Here is a 22,442-nt window from a genome sequence, read left to right as displayed (position 1 = left end):
GTTAACCTTCCCAGGGCTCTGGTGTGTCAGAGGATAGGCAGCCGGCTCTGGCACTACTGTAATAAAAGGCTTACAACAGTCTCCTTGAGCGGGGATTGGAGAGGGAGCTAGAAGGATTCACAGGCACCTGGCCGCGGGCACACAGCCAGGCCTCTATGTGAGCATCTGGTGACAGGCTACAGGTGGCACGTTGCATCTGGAGGCAGGCTAAGGGTGGCAAGTGACAAGCTGCATCTAGTGGCAGGGGATAGTGGTAAGGGGCACACTGCATTTGGTGGCCAGGGGTGGTGGCAAGTGACAAGCTGAATCTGGTGGCAGACAACAGTGGCATGGTAAGAGACAAGCTGCATCTGGCGGCAGGGAATAGTGGCAAGGGGCATGCAGCATCTGGTGGCAGACAGTGGCAAGCTCAGGGCTCCCACAGATTCTGTGTTATGGTTTATAATAAACAATTTCATTACATAGTGATTCAATCTTCCCAACATATCAACCATGGTGTCAGGATGATTGCAGTGCCAACACCAGCCATCCACCTGATAATTCACACCCAAACCCCCTGCGCCACCACCCAAATACTTTGGCAAAATTTTCTTCCAAGAAACCGGACACCCAAGCCAAAAAGGTTGGTGACCACTTACTTAGAGACAAGCTCAATGAGGTTAAATAGTACAAACATAGCAGCTTCCATTTGTTGTGTAGCACATGTTGACAGCTTTTTGAGAATGTACATTTCAAGATATTAGAACTGTTAAGAAAAAAAAAAAAAATATGTTCGGACTTACATACCAGAAAGAAGCATGTTACCATCAAAGACAGATTTTGAAGGAATCCGTGGTTTACAGTGTTTCACAGCTTCTGCAATTTCCCTAATAAAATAAAATGTATATTATATATAGTTTGTAAAAGAGAAACTAAAAAGTGAAGACTTGAAATACTGACAGACGCACAGAACGTATAAACATCTGTGCCAAAATTCCACTTTAAAGATCAAATTACCCAAATGATTACATAAGGATTTAGTAAGAACGCCTGTTTCCTGGAGACAATTGTTATTTTTATGGTTTGATTTCACTTTTCTTTTTTTTTTTCAAAATTCTTTATTTACTCACAACAAAGTGTGTCCACAAGGACCACAACAGCATGTAAATAGTAACATCTTCATACGTACCAGTATACAACAGTATGGTACAGCAGGACAGTAGGTATAATACAGTCAATGGACCGCCAGATCCGTGCCCATAGCACCGTGTCTGTCTAGTCTCCTCCAGAAGGTCTTGCCATTAAAAGATCATCCACTTGCAGAGTGCGGTACGAATTCAGGGATCCGCAGACACGCCCTCCTTTTTCCAGTAACAAAAAAGGTATAAAGTAAGAAAGGAGAGTAAAGCGGCAGGGAGTGACCCCTCCCGCCACTCGTTCAGAAATCAAAAGAGGCTGTCACCTCGAGAATTGGGTTCCCGACGGTGACACGGAAAGAGGATAGCCAAAGAAAGAGAGGGGGGGTGGGGGGGGAATTGTCCGCGAGTATGGAGAAGGGCAGCCGTCCGGCCTGCCATCTCTCCACAGAGTAACAGGACCAACTCCTCCCTGGCAGGGGGAGGGAAAACGGGTCGAAAAGTCTACGTCCGTCCCCTAAGTGCTTGTCCTTCGTCTGAATAGGTAAAGATGTTCCATAACTGCCAAGTCTGCTTATATGACTCCTGCCTATCACTGTCTGTGAGGATAAGGTCCTCCATTCTGTTGATGTCATCGACTCTCCGAAGCCACATTGCCACCATCGGTGGATGCGGAGATTTCCAACAAGCAGGGATGCACGCCTTAGCTGCGTCTAAAAGGTGTCGGATAACCGATTTTTTGTATAAGCGTGCTGGGTAGGTGTTAGCGTGTAGCAGGAGGTATGCTGGGTCGTCCGGGATCTGGCGTTCAGTAAACTTCTGCGATATCCTCCTGACCTCCGTCCAGAAGGACTTCAGCAGTGGGCAGGACCAGAAAATATGGATCAATGTACCTACATCTCTTTGGCAGCGCCAACATACCTCCGAAGTGGACTGAAAAAATGTGTGAAGTAGAGCCGGGGTGCGATACCATCGAGTCAGAATTTTGTAGTTTGTTTCCTGTATTTTAGCACAAATAGAAGATTTGTGTGTGAAGGTCAAAATCTGTTTTGGCTGAGAACGTGCAATGTAGCTCTTGTTCCCATTTCGTGGATACAGGGGAGTCGATACCCCTCCTGCGGTGTGATCAGTGCATTGTGTAAGATGGACAGCGCGTGTGGCAATATGCCCGTCTCCGAACATATCTCCTCTATTGGCGTGAGAGTTGGATTTGCCGCCTGGGGGGGTGTCATAGTGCGTAGGAAGTGTTGAAGTTGGTGTGCCCTCATAAAGTCTAACCGAAACCCCCCTCCTTGATCCATCAATTTTGTGAGTGTCCTCCAACGGCCTACTACGCTAAAGTGGGAAACCTGACACACACCCGACTCCCTCAGGGCTCGGAATCTACCGTCATGTATCCCTGGGTCAAATTCCGGGTTGCCTAGAACCGGACGTAGAGGTGAATTTCCCGGTGGTGACCCCAAGTGACAGAGCATCTTCGCGCAGATTTTGGTTGTGGTCCCTATCAGTGGGTGAGATCGTAGGGATTTGGGTAGAGCCGCATCGCACCACGGGGCACTCCGTAAGGGGATATCGCCCTGTGCCTGCTCTATATGCGGCCACAGTTTTGTGCTCCCGTGTCGGCACGAGTCGGTTTAAGTGTGCCGCATGGTAGTAAGTGCGGATATTGGGCATGGCCAGTCCACCGTATGCTTTGGGCAGGGACAACACTGTCCTGTGAATCCTGGGATGTTTCCCAGCCCACAAAAAGTTTTTTAAACATGGATTGCACCTGTTTGAAGTAGTCTGCCGGTATGTGTATAGGGAGGGCCTGAAGGAGATATGTAAATTTAGGTAGAATGGACATCTTAAGAATTCCGCACCTCTCAAACCAGGAGTGGAGGACGGTTGTCCATTGGTCCAGTAACTTCTGGGCATTTTTTAATAGTGGCGGAAAATTGAGCTTAAAAAGTTGGGAGAAGGACGGGGGATACAGGTTCCCAAGTAGCTTATGGCTGTGTCTGTCCACTGTAGGTTAAAACCGTGGTGTAGCCGATCTAGATGGGGGCTCGAAATTCCCACTCCCATTGCTACCGATTTACCCATGTTAATTTTCATGTTGGACAGTCGTCCATAGACCTCAAACTGTCTCATCAGGCTCGGTAAAGATAGCTCGGGGTTCGTCAGAGAGAACATCAGGTCGTCTGCGTAAGCGGAAACCTTATATTCCCCGTCCCCCACCTTAACACCCGTAATGCTTGCGTTCAGTCGTACGTGTCTCAGAAATGGTTCGAGAGTCAGCGCAAATAATAGTGGCGACAGGGGACATCCCTGTCTTGTTCCGTTTCTAATCTGGAAGGTCTCCGACACCACCCTGTTGGCCCTGACTCGAGCAGTCGGCTCTGTGTACGTCGCTGAGATGCAGTTCAGCATCCTGTGGCCCAGGACGATGTGTCTTAGTGTGTCAAACATAAATTGCCAGTTGACGTGATCGAACGCCTTTTCGGTGTCCGTACTCACCAAGACACATGGCGTCTTTGTAGTGTTTACCGCGTGCAGTAGGTTGAGGACTTTAACCGTGTTGTCCCTAGCTTCCCTAGTAGGGACAAACCCCACTTGGTCAAGGTGGATAAGGCCTGTCAGGTGCTGTTGGATTCTAGTTGCCAAAATTGTATTAAGGAGTTTGAGGTCCACGTTATGGAGTGAGATGGGGCGGTAACTACCACACTGACTCGGATCCTTCCCCTCATTAGGGATGACGGCTATTTGTGCTTGTAGGGTGGACACGTGCAACCTCCCCCCCAGACCCAGACCATTAAACAGCTCAACCAGACGTGTGCCCAGGACAGGGAGCAACGCCCTATAGTATGCTACCGTCAGGCCATCAGGGCCCAGGGCCTTGCCCGGTTTGGTGTTACCTAGGGCCGTTTGGAACTCCTGCAGGGTAATGGGTTCCTCTAGTACAGTGGTTCTCAACCTGGGGGTCAGGACCCCCTCGGGGGTCAAATAATGATTTGCCAGGGGTCACCAAATCCAGTGGCCGCCCATATGGGCCGTTTCTGGAGCCCACGGCTGCCCACTCAGCCTCTTCGCAGCTGCCTATTCAGTTCACTGCATAGTTGGGGGGCAGAGACTAGATGTCAGCTGACTGGTGAGGATTGTAAGGTGGGAGGGGCAGATGACCTTGATCAAAAACACCTAAGTTGGCTGATCAGAACTCCCCCCCATCATTGCCACTCATCCCAACTCCTCGCCAGCACTGCAACTCATCCCATTCTCCCCACCAAGGAGTAAAAGAATAAAAATAGAGAATACATGGAAGGGAGAGAAAAAGAGGAGGAGGAAGAAAGAAAAAAGGAGAGAAAGAATAATAGAAAAAACAAGAAAGACTGCTAGAGAGAGGGGTGGGGGGAAAAAACAAGAAATTAGGATAACGAGAGATAAAAGGGAAAGAAAGGAGAACAAAGAGAAAGAATAGTACATCCTAAAATGTACCATATGAGGTTTTAATACTGTACGAGTGAAGGGGACTCAGGGAGCGCTAAATTTCTGTCGGTTGGGGCGCAAATTACTTGCCTTGGTTGCTGACAACACACACTACGAAAATAATTTTACTGTTAGGGGTCCCCACAACTTGGGAAATGTTATCAAGGGGTCACGGCACTAAAAGGTTGAGAACCACTGCTCTAGTAGGTCTTTGGCTTCGGCGGTCAGTGTTGGCATGGTCGAGTTGGCCAAATAGTCTCGAGAAAGGTCCCCGTCGGGGTTCAAAGTCGCAGGGGGTATATTGTACAGTGTGTCATAAAAGTCCCTAAATTCGCTGGCGATCGATTGTGGGACCGACACCTTCTGCCCGCCTTTGGTAACAATGTGGGGTATGTATGTCCCCCGATTCATAGACCTTGTGCCTGCAGATCTGAATGGCTGCCTTGGCCTTGTACGTAAGAACGTCTGTCACCTGCCGTCGTATTGTGTCCAATTCCAACTGTTTCGTCGGCGTCTGCTTATGTTGCGTCTCTAGGGATTCTAGTTTGGTCATTAATGTCATCAATTGTTCTGCTCTGAGTCTTTTCCGTCTGGCCCCATGTTTGATAAAGATACCGCGTACGACCGCCTTATGGGCCTCCCAGACCACCTCCGGTCCATTGTCTGGGACGGTATTGGTGGAAAAATAATGCTCCAGCTCCTTTACCACGTCCATCAGTATTTCCGGGTCCTGTAATAGAGATTTGTTCAGTCTCCAGGGGTGTCTTCTTTCCGTCTCAGTGTCTGACAGGGCATACACCAACACTATTGGGGTGTGGTCTGACCAGGTTATCGAGCCTATCTTAGCGTCTTTAACCGCAATCAGGTTCCTATGTTGAACCAAAAAGTAGTCGATCCGGGAGTATACCTGGTGGGGCCTGGAGAAAAAAGTAAAGTCTTTCTCTCCCGGATGAAATAGGCGCCACGTATCCACCAGTCGGCGCTGCTTGTATACGTCCACGCATCTTCCCAGAAGTTGAGGAAGTCCCCGAGGAAGTGTCCACCCGGGGGGACAATGGGATATTAAAGGCGCCCCCTATCAGTTGTCCGGTAGCAAATCTCGTCAGTCAGTCTAGGTGTTTTGTCAGGAAGGTGTCCTGGTTGTCATTTGGAATATAAAAGTTTGCCTGAGTAACGCCCGTCGAACCTATCCAGCCTTTTAAGAACAGGAAGCGTCCTCCCGTGTCCCTCTGTACATCGTCCAGTGTCCAAGGTACACCGGCCGCTATCAGAATAGAAACACCTCGAGACTTTGCCTCCGAGTAGGAGGAGTGATAAACCGTAGGGTAGTATCTATTTTTTTTAGGATTGGGAGCTTGTCTTCCCTGAAGTGCGTCTCCTGCAGCAGTACGGCATCTGCTCTCAGAGTACGCACGTCATGGAGCAGCATCCTGCGTTTTTTGGGGGTGTTTAGGCCCTTAGCGTTCAATGAGACAATCGTCAGCGCGTCCATGCTCGCGGGCGAGGGGAGGTGGGGGTAGAGGGAAGGATGGAAAGGTTAGGGATAGTAAGGAAGAGGAAGTGATAGGTGTTTCAGATAGATCCAGAAATGAGGGAGGGAGGAGGGTAGGACAAGTAGGGTGTGTGTTAGGAAGCCAACACCAGGGAGTGTGGCTAAGAGAGAAATCTAAGTTAGCTTAACAAGCTAGAACGCTCACCAGAACTAGTCTGGAATACGAGCGCAGGCCTATGTGGGTAGGTGGGTGGACAGAGCCAGCACTGCGAGCCCCCGACCCCATCCAACCCCCCCCCCCCCCCGGCCATCGTTAATAGTAAGACACATTTATGGCAATGCAATCTGTATTAAGGTATATATAACATACAGCAGGAATTGGTAAGAAACAGTTAACATAAGGAACACATACTGTAAATAAGTGTCAAAGGTCCCCTCCGAAGGACCCCACTCAATGCCGAGGGGGTGCGACTGATAGGGAAACTGATTTGTGACCTAAAAAAGGCAGTGTAAGACCCCCAGCTCCCCTCCCCAACAACCGTATGAACTTCCCCCTGTCCCCCCACCCCCTCCGTTCAGCACAACTTCCAGTGGAGTCTCTTTCCCTCACATATCTCCAGGGCGGCATAGGTCGGATCCCTGTCCCCTCGCCACCCCTCTCGGGGAGAACATACCATCCCTCCCCCCCCCCATCACACCACATAAGGGTCCGACTAATTCCCTCCCCCCCTCCCCAAGTGCATCCGTCAGTTCAGGCGTCTCTCATCACCCCAGAGTTCAATATGTAGTCAACGGCATGTAACAGTGCCAGGTAGGCAGGAAAAGCCAAGGTGTGCATGAGAAAACATATGAAAAAGTAAATAAGATATATATAAAATAAAATTAAAAAATAAAAGGAGAGATGAGGGCCGCTTGTCTCGTAGGGTTAGCCCAAACCAAACAGGGTCCCATGTAGTGCAGTGGGGGATCTATATCCAGTGGGAGGGCATACAGGCAACTTTGAAGCAGGCCGGGGCACGCTCTAACAGCGCGGGGGCCCCATAGGTGCAAAGGACCGCAGTGATCACGGTGTAGGCCGCAGATTCCCAGCGCCGCGGGCAGTATCCTCTAGACCGGTCAGGTCGAGGCGCGGGGGGGGGGGGGGGGAGGCCGGGGGACCAGAGGCCGGGCATCAGCTCCCCCATAGAAAAACGTCGGGAGGTGGGGACAAGGGTCATGGGGTCAGCAGCGCAGTAGTGTGGGGGAGTCTCCGGGACAACAGGTGAGGGGCACGGGAGACATCAGGAGTTCAGTCTAGGGGGGGGGGGGGGAGCGTGGAGGTCGGGAAAGCGCGGCCCAGGGCCTACTCACGGTGTTCCTCTCCTGAGGCGGCTTGCTGTCTCCTCCGTCCACGTCCTCTCAGCCGGTTCTCCATGCCAGGTCTGTAGGTCGAGGGTCCTGATTGTCCCGTTGCGCGAGGCAGGATCTGTAACCAGTCGGGGATCGGTATCTGCTCCGCATCCAGAAATCGAAAGAGGGCCGGCAGGTCTGCAGGTGACTGGATCGTAAAGGCCGCACCATCTTTTTTAAAGGTCACCGCTAGCGGATATCCCCAGCGGTAGGTAAACCCACGCTGTCTCACCAGGTCCAAAACGGGCTTTAGCATCGCTCTTCTGCGCAGTGTCGCCCTGGAGAGATCCGGGAGTATCTCACTGCGGTACCATTCAGGCGGATCTCTCCTCGGTCCCACGCACCACGGATGATGCGCTCCTTCGGTGTGTAGCGCAACAGCCAACACACTACATCACACGGCCTATCTGGGTCGGCCGATCTCGGGCCCAGGGCGCGGTGCGCACAGTCCACCTCTACTGCTTCCGCCGGGTCTCCCAGCACTTCGCGGAACAGGCCCAGAAGAGCATCATCCAGGGCGTCGGGCTCCACCGTCTCCAGGATCCCCCGCAGCCGCAAATTATTGCGCCGGCTCCTGTCTTCTACCTCTTCAAGGTGCAGTTGGAGTGCAATCGCCGCCTCCTTATGGTGGTCCCTGTCCCGCTCTAGGCCAGCTACTCTCCGCTCCAGGGCCGCCAACGATCCTTCTCCAGAGGACACTCTGTCCGACAGCGTGGACACCGCCGCTTGCACCTCCTGAAAGTCTTCTACGAGTCTCCTCTAACTTGAGGATGAGAGACTGTCGGTCCTCGTGGGGAGGGCCTGTAGAAGCGCCCTTATCTCTTGCTCCGCTGACATGCTTCCGACTGCCAAAGTGATGGTCGACATTGCTGGGTAGAGAGCTCCGGATGTACCCGATGTAGCGGGGTGTGTCGTGGTGTCCTCCGGTCGGAAGGTCCAGAGGCCTTGTTCCGAGTCTTCCGTTGGGCTGCCACGTTGGCTATCTCTTCGCGCCGCCACCCTCGCGCCCGGAGAGATCGCTGCAGAGGGGCTGAAAAAGCGGTGTAGGTCCCCTGTCTTTGCGCTGCAATGGGTGGCACGGGTCTTAGGTCTGCTCTTGGACTTTTTGGCAGATTGCATGCCTAAAATTACAGGTTTTGGCCGGTAAAAGAGGGGACAAGGCCAGGAGCTCCAAGTTCCTGCGTCCTCACTCAGCCATGTGCAGGCCACACCCCTAATTTCACTTTTTAACTGACGTTGCTCTTTAATAAAGCATGGTAAACAAAAAGACATATAAACTTACCTAATATGGGCTGGAGTAGTTCCACAGCAACCCCCAACAATATTCACCAAGCCATCTACTGCAAACTCCTGCCAACAAAAACAAAAGCTTATTCATTGCGACATATTTACATAGTTTTATACCTCGATTGCCTGTTGCCAGGTCTTCAATTTAACATTGCATTTAGTTCTACTCAAATTTTGTCTCTGCACACTATGTTAAAGGGGCTGTGTAAAGGTAAAACATTTTTTTCCTAAATAGCTTTTGTTACCTTACTGCAGTCCTCCTTTACTTACCTCGTCCTTCATTTTTTGCTTTTGTATGTCATTATTTCTTCTGAGAAATCCTCACTTCCTGTTCTTTTGTCTGTAAGGGAGGGGGCGAGCACTGCACTCCACACCAGGGAGAAAGCCTTGCATTACTGTGTTGTTACAGACAGAAGAACAGGAAGTGAGGATTTCTCAGAAGAAATAAAAACATTTAAAAGCAAAATCGAAGGATGAGGTAAGTGAAGGAGGACCAGGGCCGGACTGGCCAACCGGGAGATCGGGAAATCCCCCGGTAGGCTGCCTGTTCTGAGGCTGCTTTGGGCTAAGCTGTGGCTGCAGCACTCCGCTCCCCCCTCCTCTTCCTCCACTACATGTCAGTCAGTGGCATCTCCTGCTGTGTGATGCTGGCTTCAGTTGTGAGCAGAGTGTCTATTACATTCTCTGTCACAATACAACTCGGACCCCGCACTGACAGCCCCCCTTCTTGCACAGACATCGGACAGGAGAGAAAAAAGTTAGATACAAGTTCTCCTCCCCTCAGCCCCTTGTGTGTCCCTGTGGCCCCGCCCACATTCCAATCCTCGGCAGCTCCTCCATAGAGAAACGCCAGCAGCAGCAGGTAGATGGTGGAAATGGAGGAAAGGCCAGCTTGTATTATGGATGCTGCAACCCTCCAGAGGATCCACATCTCTCCAGGTCAGCTAAAATCCTTGCTTCCTAATGAGACTTCCAAGTTCTTAGTTATTGAAAAGAAAGCAGCACACAGGTGGGTCAGTCATTGATGGGGCCGAACAGAGTGTGTTGTTAACTCCAGAGTCCCTCAACCAACACAGCAGCCCACTAGGATTTCCCTAGTGTGGTGCACTACAAGCCCCTTGCATGCTCTGCCAGCCTATGTATAGCACAAGCTAATAGGCCTTGTTTGCTGACCAATCCAGGGCCCAAGCCTTCATCTTTGGTAAGGGAAATGTCCCCCCCCCCTTCCTCTCATCTCGCCAGCCTCTGATCACACTTATGTAAGGGAGAGCTCTGTGGACTGTGATGTAAAGGGGGACTCTGATGTATGTGAGGCTTTGGTGATCAGAGACCCCTTTACATCAGGATTCCAAGAGTACCTATTTGGTGCCAGTTCACTCCAGACGCAGTTCCATTCAGTTCTCTGCCCTTTTTTTATGCACAAAATGCATGCACATTGTTTGCTTTGTATTCCAATGGCTCTAGTTCACACCACACTCTAGTTTGTGAGTTTCCGGCCAGTTTCTGCACTGGAAACTGACTGCATGGTGTGAACTAGAGCCATTGGAATACATAGAAAACACTGTGCATGCATTTTTATCACAGAAAAAATGCGCACAAAACTGTACGAAACTGCGTCTGGTGTGAACTGCCCCTTACATCAGTTTCCCTTTACATTACAGTCCACAGATCTCTCCCTTGGAGCCCTTTCACATGGGCAGACTCTGCCAAGCAAATCCACCTGCTCAGTGGGGGGAACTCTCCGCTGATCCCTGCTGAGCAGGCGGATGACAGGTCCGTGTCTGCTCCACTTATGCAGAGTGGACACGATCACAGACTGCTGTTCTCAATGGACCGGTCTGACTGTCATCCAATCTGCTAGACGGATGGGGAATGACATCTCCTGTACCATGCCCACAGCCTCTGACATCTCCTATATCATGCCCACAGCCTCTGACATCTCCTATATCATGCCCACAGCCTCTGACATCTCCTATATCATGCCCACAGCCTCTAACATCTCCTGTACTATGCCCACAGCCTCTGACATCTCCTGCATCATGCCCACAGCCTCTGACATCTTCTGTATCATGCCCACAGCCTCTGCCATCTTGACATCTCCTGTACCATGCCCACAGCCTCTGACATCTCCTGTACCATGCCCACAGCCTCTGACATCTCCTGTACCATGCCCACAGCCTCTGACATCTCCTGTACCATGCCCACAGCCTCTGACATCTTCAATCATGCCATCAGCCTCTGACATCTTGACATCTCCTGTATCATGCCCACGGCCTCTGCCATCTTGACATCTTGTGTACCATGCCCACAGCCTCTGACATCTCCTGTACCATGCCCACAGCCTCTGACATCTCCTGTATCATGCCCACAGCCTCTGACATCTTCAATCATGCCATCAGCCTCTGACCTCTTGACATCTCCTGTATCATGCCCACGGCCTCTGCCATCTTGACATCTTGTGTAACATGCCCACAGCCTCTGACATCTCCTGTACCATGCCCACAGCCTCTGACATCTCCTGTACCATGCCCACAGCCTCTGACATCTCCTGTACCATGCCCACAGCCTCTGACATCTTCAATCATGCCATCAGCCTCTGACATCTTGACATCTCCTGTATCATGCCCACGGCCTCTGCCATCTTGACATCTTGTGTACCATGCCCACAGCCTCTGACATCTCCTGTACCATGCCCACAGCCTCTGACATCTCCTGTACCATGCCCACAGCCTCTGACATCTCCTGTATCATGCCCACAGCCTCTGACATCTCCTGTATCATGCCCACAGCCTCTGACATCTCCTGTATCATGCCCACAGCCTCTGACATCTTCTGTACTATGCCCACAGCCTTTGACATCTCCTGTACCATGCCCACAGCCTCTGACATCTCCTGTACCATGTCTGCAACCTCTGACCATCTCTTGTTTTATATAATGTCTGCAGTCTCTGGGGGAGTCTGGAGAGTAGTCAACAGTGGGAGCACCGCTGGGATGGGGGCCATGGGAGACGTGGGTGGACTGTGGAGAGGAGACAATAGGAAAACCAGAGCCACCAACCGGGAGCCGACTGACTGATCCCTGCACAGTGCACCTGAGAGGTGGTCAGTGACAGTGCCACCAGGCCAGTCTGAGGGGGGGGGGGGGGTCATTGTTGATGTAAGGTGTCCCCCTTGATGATTGCTCCACTTTTACCACTTCTAACTGTAATTTGTTGTTATATATCCCTAGCACTATGTGCTTTCATATCTGTCTTCTCTATATATAATACACTCTTCAACTGTGCTTTAAAATGCATGATTTTCCCTTTTCTGAACAATAAAATAATGACGTTATGCTGTTGGGCTGGTATAAAAATGCTATGGGGCTGGTATGACATTTTTTCCAGGGCTGGTTTTTACTCCCAGTCCGGCCCTGAGGATGACTGCACTAAAAGGTAAAGGAAGCCATTTAGAAAAGAAAAATTTTTTTTTTACCTTTACAACCCCTTTAAGTATACATTAATTACTACATAACAGGAGCTTTCATCCTACGGGAGTCTTTAAATCAATACCTAAGAGTCCACTTACCGAGTGACTAGGATAGTTTATGAGCCAATGATACGTCATAAATGACTTGATGAGATGGAAAGAGATTTGCACCGACGGTTACTCTTTAGAGTTGATACAGAAAGATTGAGGTTTTTATCTTTTAAATAACTTTTAGACAGAAGATAGAATCCTGTTTGTATCTCAGCTTTACCCCTTCTCATTTTGGGTGTTTAGGATTGTCAGAAATCCATGAATTTAATGTGCCTCTGTTTTCTACTTCTAGATATGGTAAAACTATGTGATATACTGGTGAGGACTGATCAGTATTGTACACCAACCCCTTCTATAACCTTTTTAGGACTCCCAACGATGGTTCCTTTGTCTGAACTGCATTCAGTGCAATTCTATGACAAAGGGAAAAATGTCAGTCTCACCCACAAAGAGGACGCAGGATTGTTATTAGGGACACTTGCCAATCCTTTTATGTTATTGATGTGATTAAATGCCCATGTGGGCTCCTTTATGTGGGTGAGACTAAACAGAAGATCAACGAACATATTGCATGTCATACAGTAATTATTCAATAAGAGACAACTTAAAGTGGTTGTAAACCCTTTACAACCACTTTAACCTACAGGTAAGTCTAGATAAAGGCTTACCTGTAGGTGTTTGAAATGTCTCTTAAACCCACACTGTTTAGGAGATATCTGTAATTTCCCTGAATGAGGTGCCTTCTACTGCACATGTGCCATCTTGAAAGGGCATGCTGTGCCGTTCCAAGCTGGGGTCTTCCCATGAATGGCGGCTCCCGCACACATGGACAGAAGTGACGTCACTCAACTTGGGCCAGTCACAGAGAAAGAGAGGTGATGAATGGATGCTCGCTGCCAGCAAGGAAGACTGGGACATTGCGGATTTCTCCTGCAGGTAAGTGTCACATAATGGGCTACTATGAGAGGCATAGTAGCCCATTATGCTTTACCTTTGCAGGGAAACAAAGAGGAAGTAAAACCCATCAGGTTTTATCTACTCTAACGCAACTTCTGTTACTATGAGAAAGAGCAATACCTCAATACCGGGCCTATTCTGGCACTTCTCTCCTACATGTACAAATCATCATTATTTTGCTAGAAAATTATGCAGAACCCCCAAACATTATATATGTTTTTTTTAGCAGACACCCTAGGGAATAGAACGACGGTCATTGCAACGTTTTATCTTGCACGGTATTTGTGCAATAATTTTTCAAAAGCCTTTTTTTGGGAAAAAATTGTTTCATGAATTAAAAAACAACAAAAAAGAGTAAAGTTGGCCCATTTTTTTTGTAAAATATGAAAGATTATGTTACACCGAGTAAATGGATACCTAACATGTCACGCTTTAAAATTGTGCACACTAATGGAATGGCGCCAAACTTCGGTACTTAATCTCCATAGGCAACGTTTTGAAAATGTTTACGTTACCAGTTTTGATTAACAGAGGAAATCTAGTGCTAGAATTGTTGCTGGCACGCTAACGCACGCGGCGATACCTCACATATGTGGTTTAAACGGCGTTTACATATGTTGGTGGGACTTACGTGTGCGTTCGCTTCTGCGCGCAAGCTACCGGGGACAGGGGTGTTTTAATTTTTTTTGTTATTGTTTTTTTTTTTATCACTTTTATTCCTATTACAAGGAATGTAAACATCCCTTGAAATAGGAAATGTGTGGGACAGGTTTTCTTTATGGAGAGATGTGGGGTCAATAAGACCCTGCATCTCTCCTCCAGGCTGGAAAGCGTGAGATTGTTAAAAAAAATTCACCGATCCCATGATCAGTGTTGCTCCCACGGTCATAGAGATGACCAGTCATCTCTATGCTTCCTGCCTGCACCGGACGATTCCTTCTCCGGGCCCCTGATGGCACGGGAGAGCCCGGAGAAGCACCGGATGGCGGCGGGAGGGGGGGATGTCCCCTCCTGCCGCCTATAAGAATGATCAAGCGACGGAACCGCTGGGTAACACTGACAGGGAGTGAAGGGGTTGCCTGGGGGGGCATACCGGTAAGGGGGGGGGGGGGTGTTTTAGTGTACCTACATGTACTGGTGTTGGTGTAGTGTTCCACAAGGGGAGATTGTAAGTGTTTACACTTACAGGCAGGGGAAGGATTTTATTTGCCAAAACCGATCAGCAGGTCCAGCCCATAAATCATTGGCCTGGACCTGAAGACTTATTGGTTCTGAAACAAATCTGATAGTCACGGGCGCACCCATTGGCGGCGAGAGTGTGCCCCATACAGATACGTAATTTTGAGCAGCAGTGCCATTGTGCCTCAGTAAATGTACACAACACGGTCAGCAAGTGGTTAAAACATTACACAAGAAGGATCTGCAGAATGGTTATTTTGCAGGGCAATTTATTCAAAATCTAAAAATCATCACACAAAACAAAACAGTGACCAGAAGTTGGCAATAGAGCACGGTTTGACAGTTACACACCTTGATGTGCTTAGCAGTCACCTCTGGCGTCTCATCATAACCACCAAATGCGTTTGGCAGACCTATGGAATAATGAAGATTTATGATGTTAATGAATGTCAAACAAGCATATTACCTAGATGCTTCCATATTCTACGCTTACTTGCATAACTAATTGTATGATAATAGGATTTTTTGTACTCACCGTAAAATCCTTTTCTCTGTGGTCCATGGACAGACCCAGCTCATTAAATCTTGACAAGTGGGTTATGTTCCTGTTCACAGGAGAGGACTAGGTAGAAACATGTTAGATAATTAAATACATGTTAATTTAACAGACATAACCCTCCTCTCTGCAGCATGCAGCCTCAGTTTGTAACAAGCAGTACAAACCTAAAAAGGAGGGGTGGGTGCTGTGTCCATCCATGGACGACAGAGAAAAGGATTTTATGGTGAGTACAAAAAATCCTATTTCCTCTTATTGTCCATGGACGGACACAGATCCTTAAATCTTGACAAGTGGGACGTCCCCAAGCAGTGTCAAAAGCGAGGGGTGGGAACAGTATCAGTAAAACCAATTTAACGTCACCCCCAAAACAAGCAGAGCTCCTCAACAGACGAGTTGCAACTTAAAAAAGCCGGCCGCAAGGATTTGCAGGCGAAAGCCGCATCAGAAGATGCACTCACAGCAACCTTGTAAAATTTTGAAAAAGTCGCCACCGTGCACACCTGTGAGACAGACGCTTGATGTCAGAAAACCCAGGAAGCACCCATTGCCCTGGTCGAAAGTGCTGTGATCAGAAAGGGGGCGCCCGCCCCCTAAGAGCATAGGCCTGCATGACGGTCTGCCTGATCCACCGAGAAATGGTGGCTGACGAGACAGCCAGGCCCTTTTGTGGACCAGACACCGACACAAAAAGTGTGTCAGTTCTCCGAAACGGAGCCACACCGGACAGGTACACCCACAAAGCGCGTACCACGTCTAAAGTATGAGGCGCAGCCTCCTTAGGATGCACCGGCTGAGGACATAAGGATGAAAGAACAATTTCCTCATTCATGTGAAAAGCCGAAACCACCTTGGGAAGAAAGGAAGGTCGCGGGCACACCACCGCCTTATCCTTATGGAGAATCAAGCATGGTGACTTGCAAGACAAGTCCGCCAACTCTGAAAGCCTTCTGACAGAAGTAATGGCCACCAAAAAGGCCACCTTATGAGATGGAGTCAAGAGAGGAATCTCGCTGGTGTTTTCAAAAAGGAAGGTTATTGAAGAACCGAGAGCAAGAGATTTAAAACTCATGGAGGAAGAGGTGGGTCAAGAGGGGGGAACTTTATGACGAAACCCCTTGCACAAAGGTACCCAGAGAATGGGCTGCCAAAGGCCACTGAAAAAAACAACACAGCCAAGGCAGAAATATGCCCCTTAACAGTGCTTAAGGCAAGTTTCTGGACCACTCCAGGCTGTAAAAACAGCAGGACCCTGAACAAAGTATGTCCGTGGATGCCACCCCATCTTTTCGCACAAAGAGATGTAGGTCTCCCAGGTACAATGGTAGATCCTCCTGGAAGAAGACTTCTGTGCCCTCAGCATGGTTGAGATGACCGAGTCGAACAGACCCTGGTCTCTCAAAACTTGGCTTTCAATAGCCGTGTCGTAAAAGCCAGCGACTGTACAACAGGATAAAGTATGGGACCTCAAGACAGAAGGTCCTCCCACATTATCAGCTGCCAGGGTACATCCGCCACAAGGCGCGCGAGATTGGCGTACCAAGGACACCGAGGCCAATCTGGAGCAATTAGAATCATCGGGAAACCCTCGGCCTCCACTCTGCAGAGCAGCCGAGGAAGCAACTTCAATGGGGGGAAAAGCATAGAGTAGCCGATACTGACCCCACAGGGCCACCAACGCGTCTGACGTGCCTGCATGGGGATCACTAGACCTGGCCACGAACTTTGACACCTTGCGGTTGAGACGAGCGGCCAGGAGATCCACGTCCTGTGAGCCTCACCTCCTGCAAGGTAGTTGAAACACCTCCGTGTGCAGTTGCCCTGGTCCAGCATCGGGCGACTCAAGTAGTTTGACTGCCAGTTTACCTGATGGTAGACATAAGCCACAGCCGTGGTGTTGTCCGACTGAATCCTGATTGGGCAACCTTGCAACATCCTCGACCACGAGGAGAGGCACAGCCTGATCGCCCGAAGTTCTGGGGCATTGATCGGTAGACGGGATTTCGCTAGTATCCAGCGACCCAGGGCCGACTGGACCCCCCTGACGCCCCCCCAACCTGTGAGGCTGGCGTCCGTTGTAATACTCTTGTGCGAAACTGAGGTAAAGCTGTGATCCAAAATCATGAGGAGATCTGTGTTGTGTGCTGTATAAGCCTAGCACTAGAGGCCAAAATCACCTCCAAAATGGCTGCCAGATGCCTCAGACCAGGAAACGGTCACAGTAAGCTGTGCCATAGCGCGACCACAACAAAATGGCCATCGACGGGAATTCACAATGGTAACAACAGGCTACAAAAAATAGCGGCAAAATGCTGCGACGTGGCTGAGAAGGCATAAGGAAGCCTTTCTGAAGTAAACACACCCCCACAGAAAAACACAGGCCCAGACACCCCACAGTCCCCTGGTAGGAAAATTAGCCCCCCCACAGGTCCACCACGGGAGCAATAAAACAGCAGAGGGAAATATGACAGAGCAGGGAAGGGAGGACAGGAGGACCCCCGAACCCCAGGAATGCTCAGCCATACCGGCCCGCCGAAGCAGGAAGGACTGTACTTACCCGTCCAAGCGAGGACCCACTGACGTATTCCTGACAGGCATACATGGTGTAGGAGTAGTTGTCGGCCCGGTCCACTGTGAGTGAGACAACACCACAGCCCAATCATATGTGGACCCCGGAGCCAAAGCTCACCGGCCAGCCTAGGAGCCATAGGGTATGCCGTGGCAGACCCAGCCTCTTTGCAAAGGTGTGCTCATGCTCGCTGGCCGGACTGAGGAGACTACAAGGATCTATATATCTAGCCTGTCTCTCAGCCGACAGTTGATAGAAGATTCTTAAAGAATTAAAAAAAAGAAAAAACTTCCTCAGGGCACTGGGCCCAAAAGGGAGCCATACGTCCTTCTCCTTTGCTAGGCAGCAAGAAACTAAGGCTGCATGCTGCAGGGAGGAGGGTTATGTCCGGAGGGACCGCCCCCTGGGCGGGGCTGTTCAACTGTGAAAATAACATGCATTTAATTATCTAACATGTTTTTGCCTAGTCCTCTCCTGTGAACAGGAACATAACCCACTTGTCAAGATTTAAGGAGCTGTGTCCGTCCATGGATAAGAGAAAATACGATGAGGTTATAAAATAAAAAATAAAGTGTATGCCGTGACCATGGAATTCCATGATAATTTATGTGCAAATATACTGATATTTGAAGGAGTTTCAACACTATGCAAATAAAGGGACTAGCTCCCTGTAGTGGCTAGATTACCACATCTGGCCAAGTGCTCAGCTACAACAAGCATTAGGAAAAAAAGAGGGAAATACTTGTCTATCAGGGAAATGTATTTTCCACCCTTTTTCTTTATAGTTGTGTATTAATATATTTTGATCGTACCCTCTTGATTGCCTCTTCTCAAGAGAGAATAAATTCAGCTCAGCGAATCGGTCCTCATGGCCAATCTCCTTCATGCCCTTTATTAGCTTGGTTTTCCTACCCTTTCTCCAGTTCTTTGATATATTTTTTTGGACAAGTGCCCAAAACTAAACTGCATATTGCAGATCAGGACTTATGATGACCAACGATTTGTACATGGGCAAAAGTGTGTGTCTCTGGAGTCTATATCTCTTTAATACTAGAAAGTATTCTGCTAGCTTTGAAAACTGCAGTTAGGCATTGCATGCTATTAATAAGTCTATTTTGCAGTAATTTCCCAAGTGCATAATTTCAGGATAAATACACTAAAATCAATTTTAGTGTAAGCACACAAAAGTATACTTTTTTTGAGTGAAATATAAAATATGGGTAGCTTCGAGCAAATAGACAAACCTATATTTTTTAAGTGGTTGTACACCCTGTACAACCACTTTTACCTACAGGTAAGCCTAGATCAGTGATGGCGAACCTGTGGCATGTGTGCCGCTGCCGGCACATCGAGCCCTCTCTGTAGGCACGCTGTGAAATGAAAGCACACAGTGAAAAATCTAATTGTCCACACCGCACTGCAAACTACATCCCCCATAGTTCTATAGGCTAGCGGTGACGTACCTGAGTGGGAGTGACAAAGAATAAGCGCCGGGGGGGGGTGACATGTGCCCGCTAATCCAAAGCACAGCCCATCCACACCGCACCCACCAATCAGCGGCCAGCTCCTGAAATTATCAGATCTGTGCTTCTAATATTTGCTCCGCCCACCACCGCCTCTCAGCCAAACAGTATTGCTGTGACCCGCCCTCCTACTGCAGCCCGCCACATTTGACAAGAAGATGCAGGCAGAGAGGAAAGCGTGACTGTGCTGTATTGAGGTGGGCGGGAGTGTGCTCTTGCTCTGCTCGGCTCTGTTCCCTGCACTTGCCATGTTGTAGAGAGCCTGCTTCTCCTCTGTCAGGACAGGAGCTGTTGTGACTGACAAGGAGTGAGGCAGAGCAGGCTTTCTGTGATGCCCCCCCCCCCCCTTCTCCAGTCAGCAGCACCAGCAGACAGATCAAAGGCACACAAACAGGGTTGTGTGCATTCTTCCTTGGCAGGACTGAGCGGTTTGCAGAAGGAGACTAAATTGCAGGTAATCATTGTGCAGTAATTTTTCATTGTGCAGTAACTTTTCATTGTGCAGTAACGTTTCATTGTGCAGTAACGTTTCATTGTGCAGCAACGTTTCATTGTGCAGCAACGTTTCATTGTGCAGTAACGTTTCATTGTGCAGTAACGTTTCATTGTGCAGTAACGTTTCATTGTGCAGTAACGTTTCATTGTGCAGTAACGTTTCATTGTGCAGTAACGTTTCATTGTGCAGTAACGTTTCATTGTGCAGTAACGTTTCATTGTGCAGTAACGTTTCATTGTGCAGTAACGTTTCATTGTGCAGTAACGTTTCATTGTGCAGTAACGTTTCATTGTGCAGTAACTTTTTATGGTGCAGTAATTTTTCATTGTGCAGTAATTTTTTATTGTGCAGTAACTTTTCATTATGCAATAATTTGTCATTGTGCATTGTACCTAATGTAATGTGTAGTAACCGAATAGTACTGGGTAGTAATGTTTAGCAATATTTAGTAACCGAATGGTGCTGGGCAGTAATGTATAGTAACCGATAGCAACCGAATGGTGGGCAGAAATGTATAGTAACTGAATGGTGGGCAGTATTGTATAGTACCCGATAGCAACTTAAAGCATAATTTACAGAACCCGGCTTGGGGTGCACAACCTGACCGCATGCTGCTGGCCCAAAACTAGCCTGCCCAGCGTCTATAAGGGGAAACAAATGATTCGGGGAGGGGGTGAAATATGTTTGACTTTATATCTACCTTAAATCACTGTGCTGTGTATGTGTCAGGTAGGTCAGTGTATGTCACACAGTGTATTCTGAGCACAACGCATTCCTGAAACCTACATTCTGAACAAATTTGGCTGAAATGTACATTTTTGGGGTGAATTAAGAGGGATGATCAGTCCCATCCTCTGTACAGAGACGCTGGCAGGTTTAATTCTGTGTTGGCACTTTGAAAGAAATAAGTTGGTTTTGTGTCGCGGTTTGGGCACGAGCTCAAAAAGGTTTGCCATCACTGGCCTAGATTAAGGCTTACCTGTAGGTACTGGAAATATCTCCACTGAATCGAGATATGGATAAAAGATACCCAACATTCACAGAAAAATCACTGTTTATAGTCACCACATCCCTATGTAGAACATGAAACAAGGCAAAACCCCCTTGATTGGGACTTTGAAAGTGACTAGACACAGTAGAGTATATATGTAAAAATATAATTTATTAAGGTATGGCACAAAAACATTCATGGATTAAAATGACATGTGAAACAAACAAATCCAGACAGAATATTGATTGAATATATGTGAACGACTATGTAAGGGTCTTGCATAAAGTCGTTCACATGTATTCAATCAATATTCTGTCTGGATTTGTATATTTCACAGGTCATTTTAATCCATGAATGTTTTTGTGCCATACCTTAATTATATTTTTACATATATACTCTACTGTTTCTAGTCACTTTCAAACTCTAAATCAAGGGGGTTTTGCCTTTTTTCATGTTCTGAATCGAGATATTGTCGACATAGCCGCCCTAAGGGAGAGGACTGCGTCTCTCAGCAGAAGCAAGGTGTCATTGGCACACATGACTTATTCCTGCATGTTGCCATGGCAGAAACCAGTGATGCGGTGGTTGGCCCTAATCTCAATCACCAGTGGTTCAGAAGCTAATGCAAAGAGGAGGGGGGAATAACAGGCATCCCCGTCTGGTTCACCTCCTCAATGCGAAGCTCAGAGACAGAGTCTAATGCCCTGATAGCTGCCTGGTTGACGATGGCAGCGCCCTACTGCCCATGTTATTGGCCTGTGTGAATATTGAGGAACAACCTTTTTAAAATTAACGGCTGTAGAATTATTGGGCATTAAACCGGTCTGGTTATCATGCACAATAGAGGTTATCAGGATCACCAGCACCTTAGCAAAAATCTTGATGTTGCTCTGTAGCGCAACAAGATTGGGTGATAAGCCCATGGATCTACTGGGTCCTTACCTGGTTTGAGTAGCAGAACTATGTTTGCCTAGGACATTAAGGGGGGGGGGGGGGGTTATTAAAAAAATGTAAGCAAGGGTGGCAGAATAATGCTTATACACTGCCACGGGGATCCTGTCCTCCCTGGGGCCTTGCAACTGGGGGAAGCCGCTAACTGCAACCTGGAGGCTTTACGGTGAGTGGGGCCTCTAGCTCCGCTCGCTGGCTCTCAAAAAATTCAGGGAATTAAACTTGACTTAAGTACATATCCAAGTCCTCTTGGGTAAACTGGGCCTGGGCTGTACAGAGTCTCACATAAACTGGTGAGTCCCTGCATAATCAGTTCAGGCTGGCTTACCCGCTCTGGACCTAATGGCTCCAATGGCAGGCGACTGTTGGTGAGAGCTCGAAATCCATGTCAACAGGCAACCGGTCATCTCGCCCTCCTCAAAGAACGTCTGCTTTGCAAAAAACAATTTTCAGCCGAGGAGAGCAAATGCTGATAAGCAGATAAGGCTGCCTGCCAAGCCTCCCTGGCCAAATCAGAGGGGTCGGTAACGTACGTTCCATTGCCTGAACACGGGATTCCATCTTAAGAGCAGAGGGGGCATGTTTAACTTGGTTAATTTAACCCATTAGAATTCCCCTTGGGTATGCCTTAAAAGGCATCCCATTTCAACACCATTGAATCGTCATGATCCTGGGAGTCAAAGAACTCCTGCATGCTTCCAACTATCCCTTCATGTGATATGGACAGCTTTAGCCAAAAGGCATAAAACTTTCAGGGGGCGTGGCTTAGCGCATGGAGGAGTAAGCTGCTTCTTCCCGGAGCTCCTGCAAACACCTTCTGTACAACGGCCATCTCCGCTGCTCTGACACGCCACAAAGGTCGGTAATGGGAAGGAAAGGAGGGGGAGACACTCACCATAACCTCGACCCGGGCAGGGATGGCGAAATCGATAGATTTTTCAACAAACTAAGGC

General features: G+C 48.6%; 1 protein-coding gene across 2 annotated transcripts in view; it reads right to left on the bottom strand.

Moving 5' to 3' along the window:
* MTR (5-methyltetrahydrofolate-homocysteine methyltransferase) overlaps positions 1 to 22,442 on the bottom strand; it is a 1,155,773-nt gene that overhangs the window by 712,759 nt on the left and 420,572 nt on the right. For both annotated transcript variants that reach the window (XM_040350739.1, XM_040350741.1), the window contains 3 exons: positions 14,755 to 14,816; positions 8,744 to 8,811; positions 787 to 866 (listed from right to left, as the gene is read on the bottom strand). In XM_040350739.1, coding sequence (XP_040206673.1) covers positions 787 to 866; positions 8,744 to 8,811; positions 14,755 to 14,816 — 210 coding nt within the window. The remainder of the gene's footprint in view (positions 1 to 786; positions 867 to 8,743; positions 8,812 to 14,754; positions 14,817 to 22,442) is intronic.

Source organism: Rana temporaria, chromosome 4, assembly GCF_905171775.1.
Source record: "Rana temporaria chromosome 4, aRanTem1.1, whole genome shotgun sequence".
In the NCBI taxonomy this organism is placed as follows: domain Eukaryota; kingdom Metazoa; phylum Chordata; class Amphibia; order Anura; family Ranidae; genus Rana; species Rana temporaria.
The sequence above is the reverse complement of the archived record's forward strand: the minus strand, read 5'-3'. Positions and strand labels throughout refer to the sequence as shown.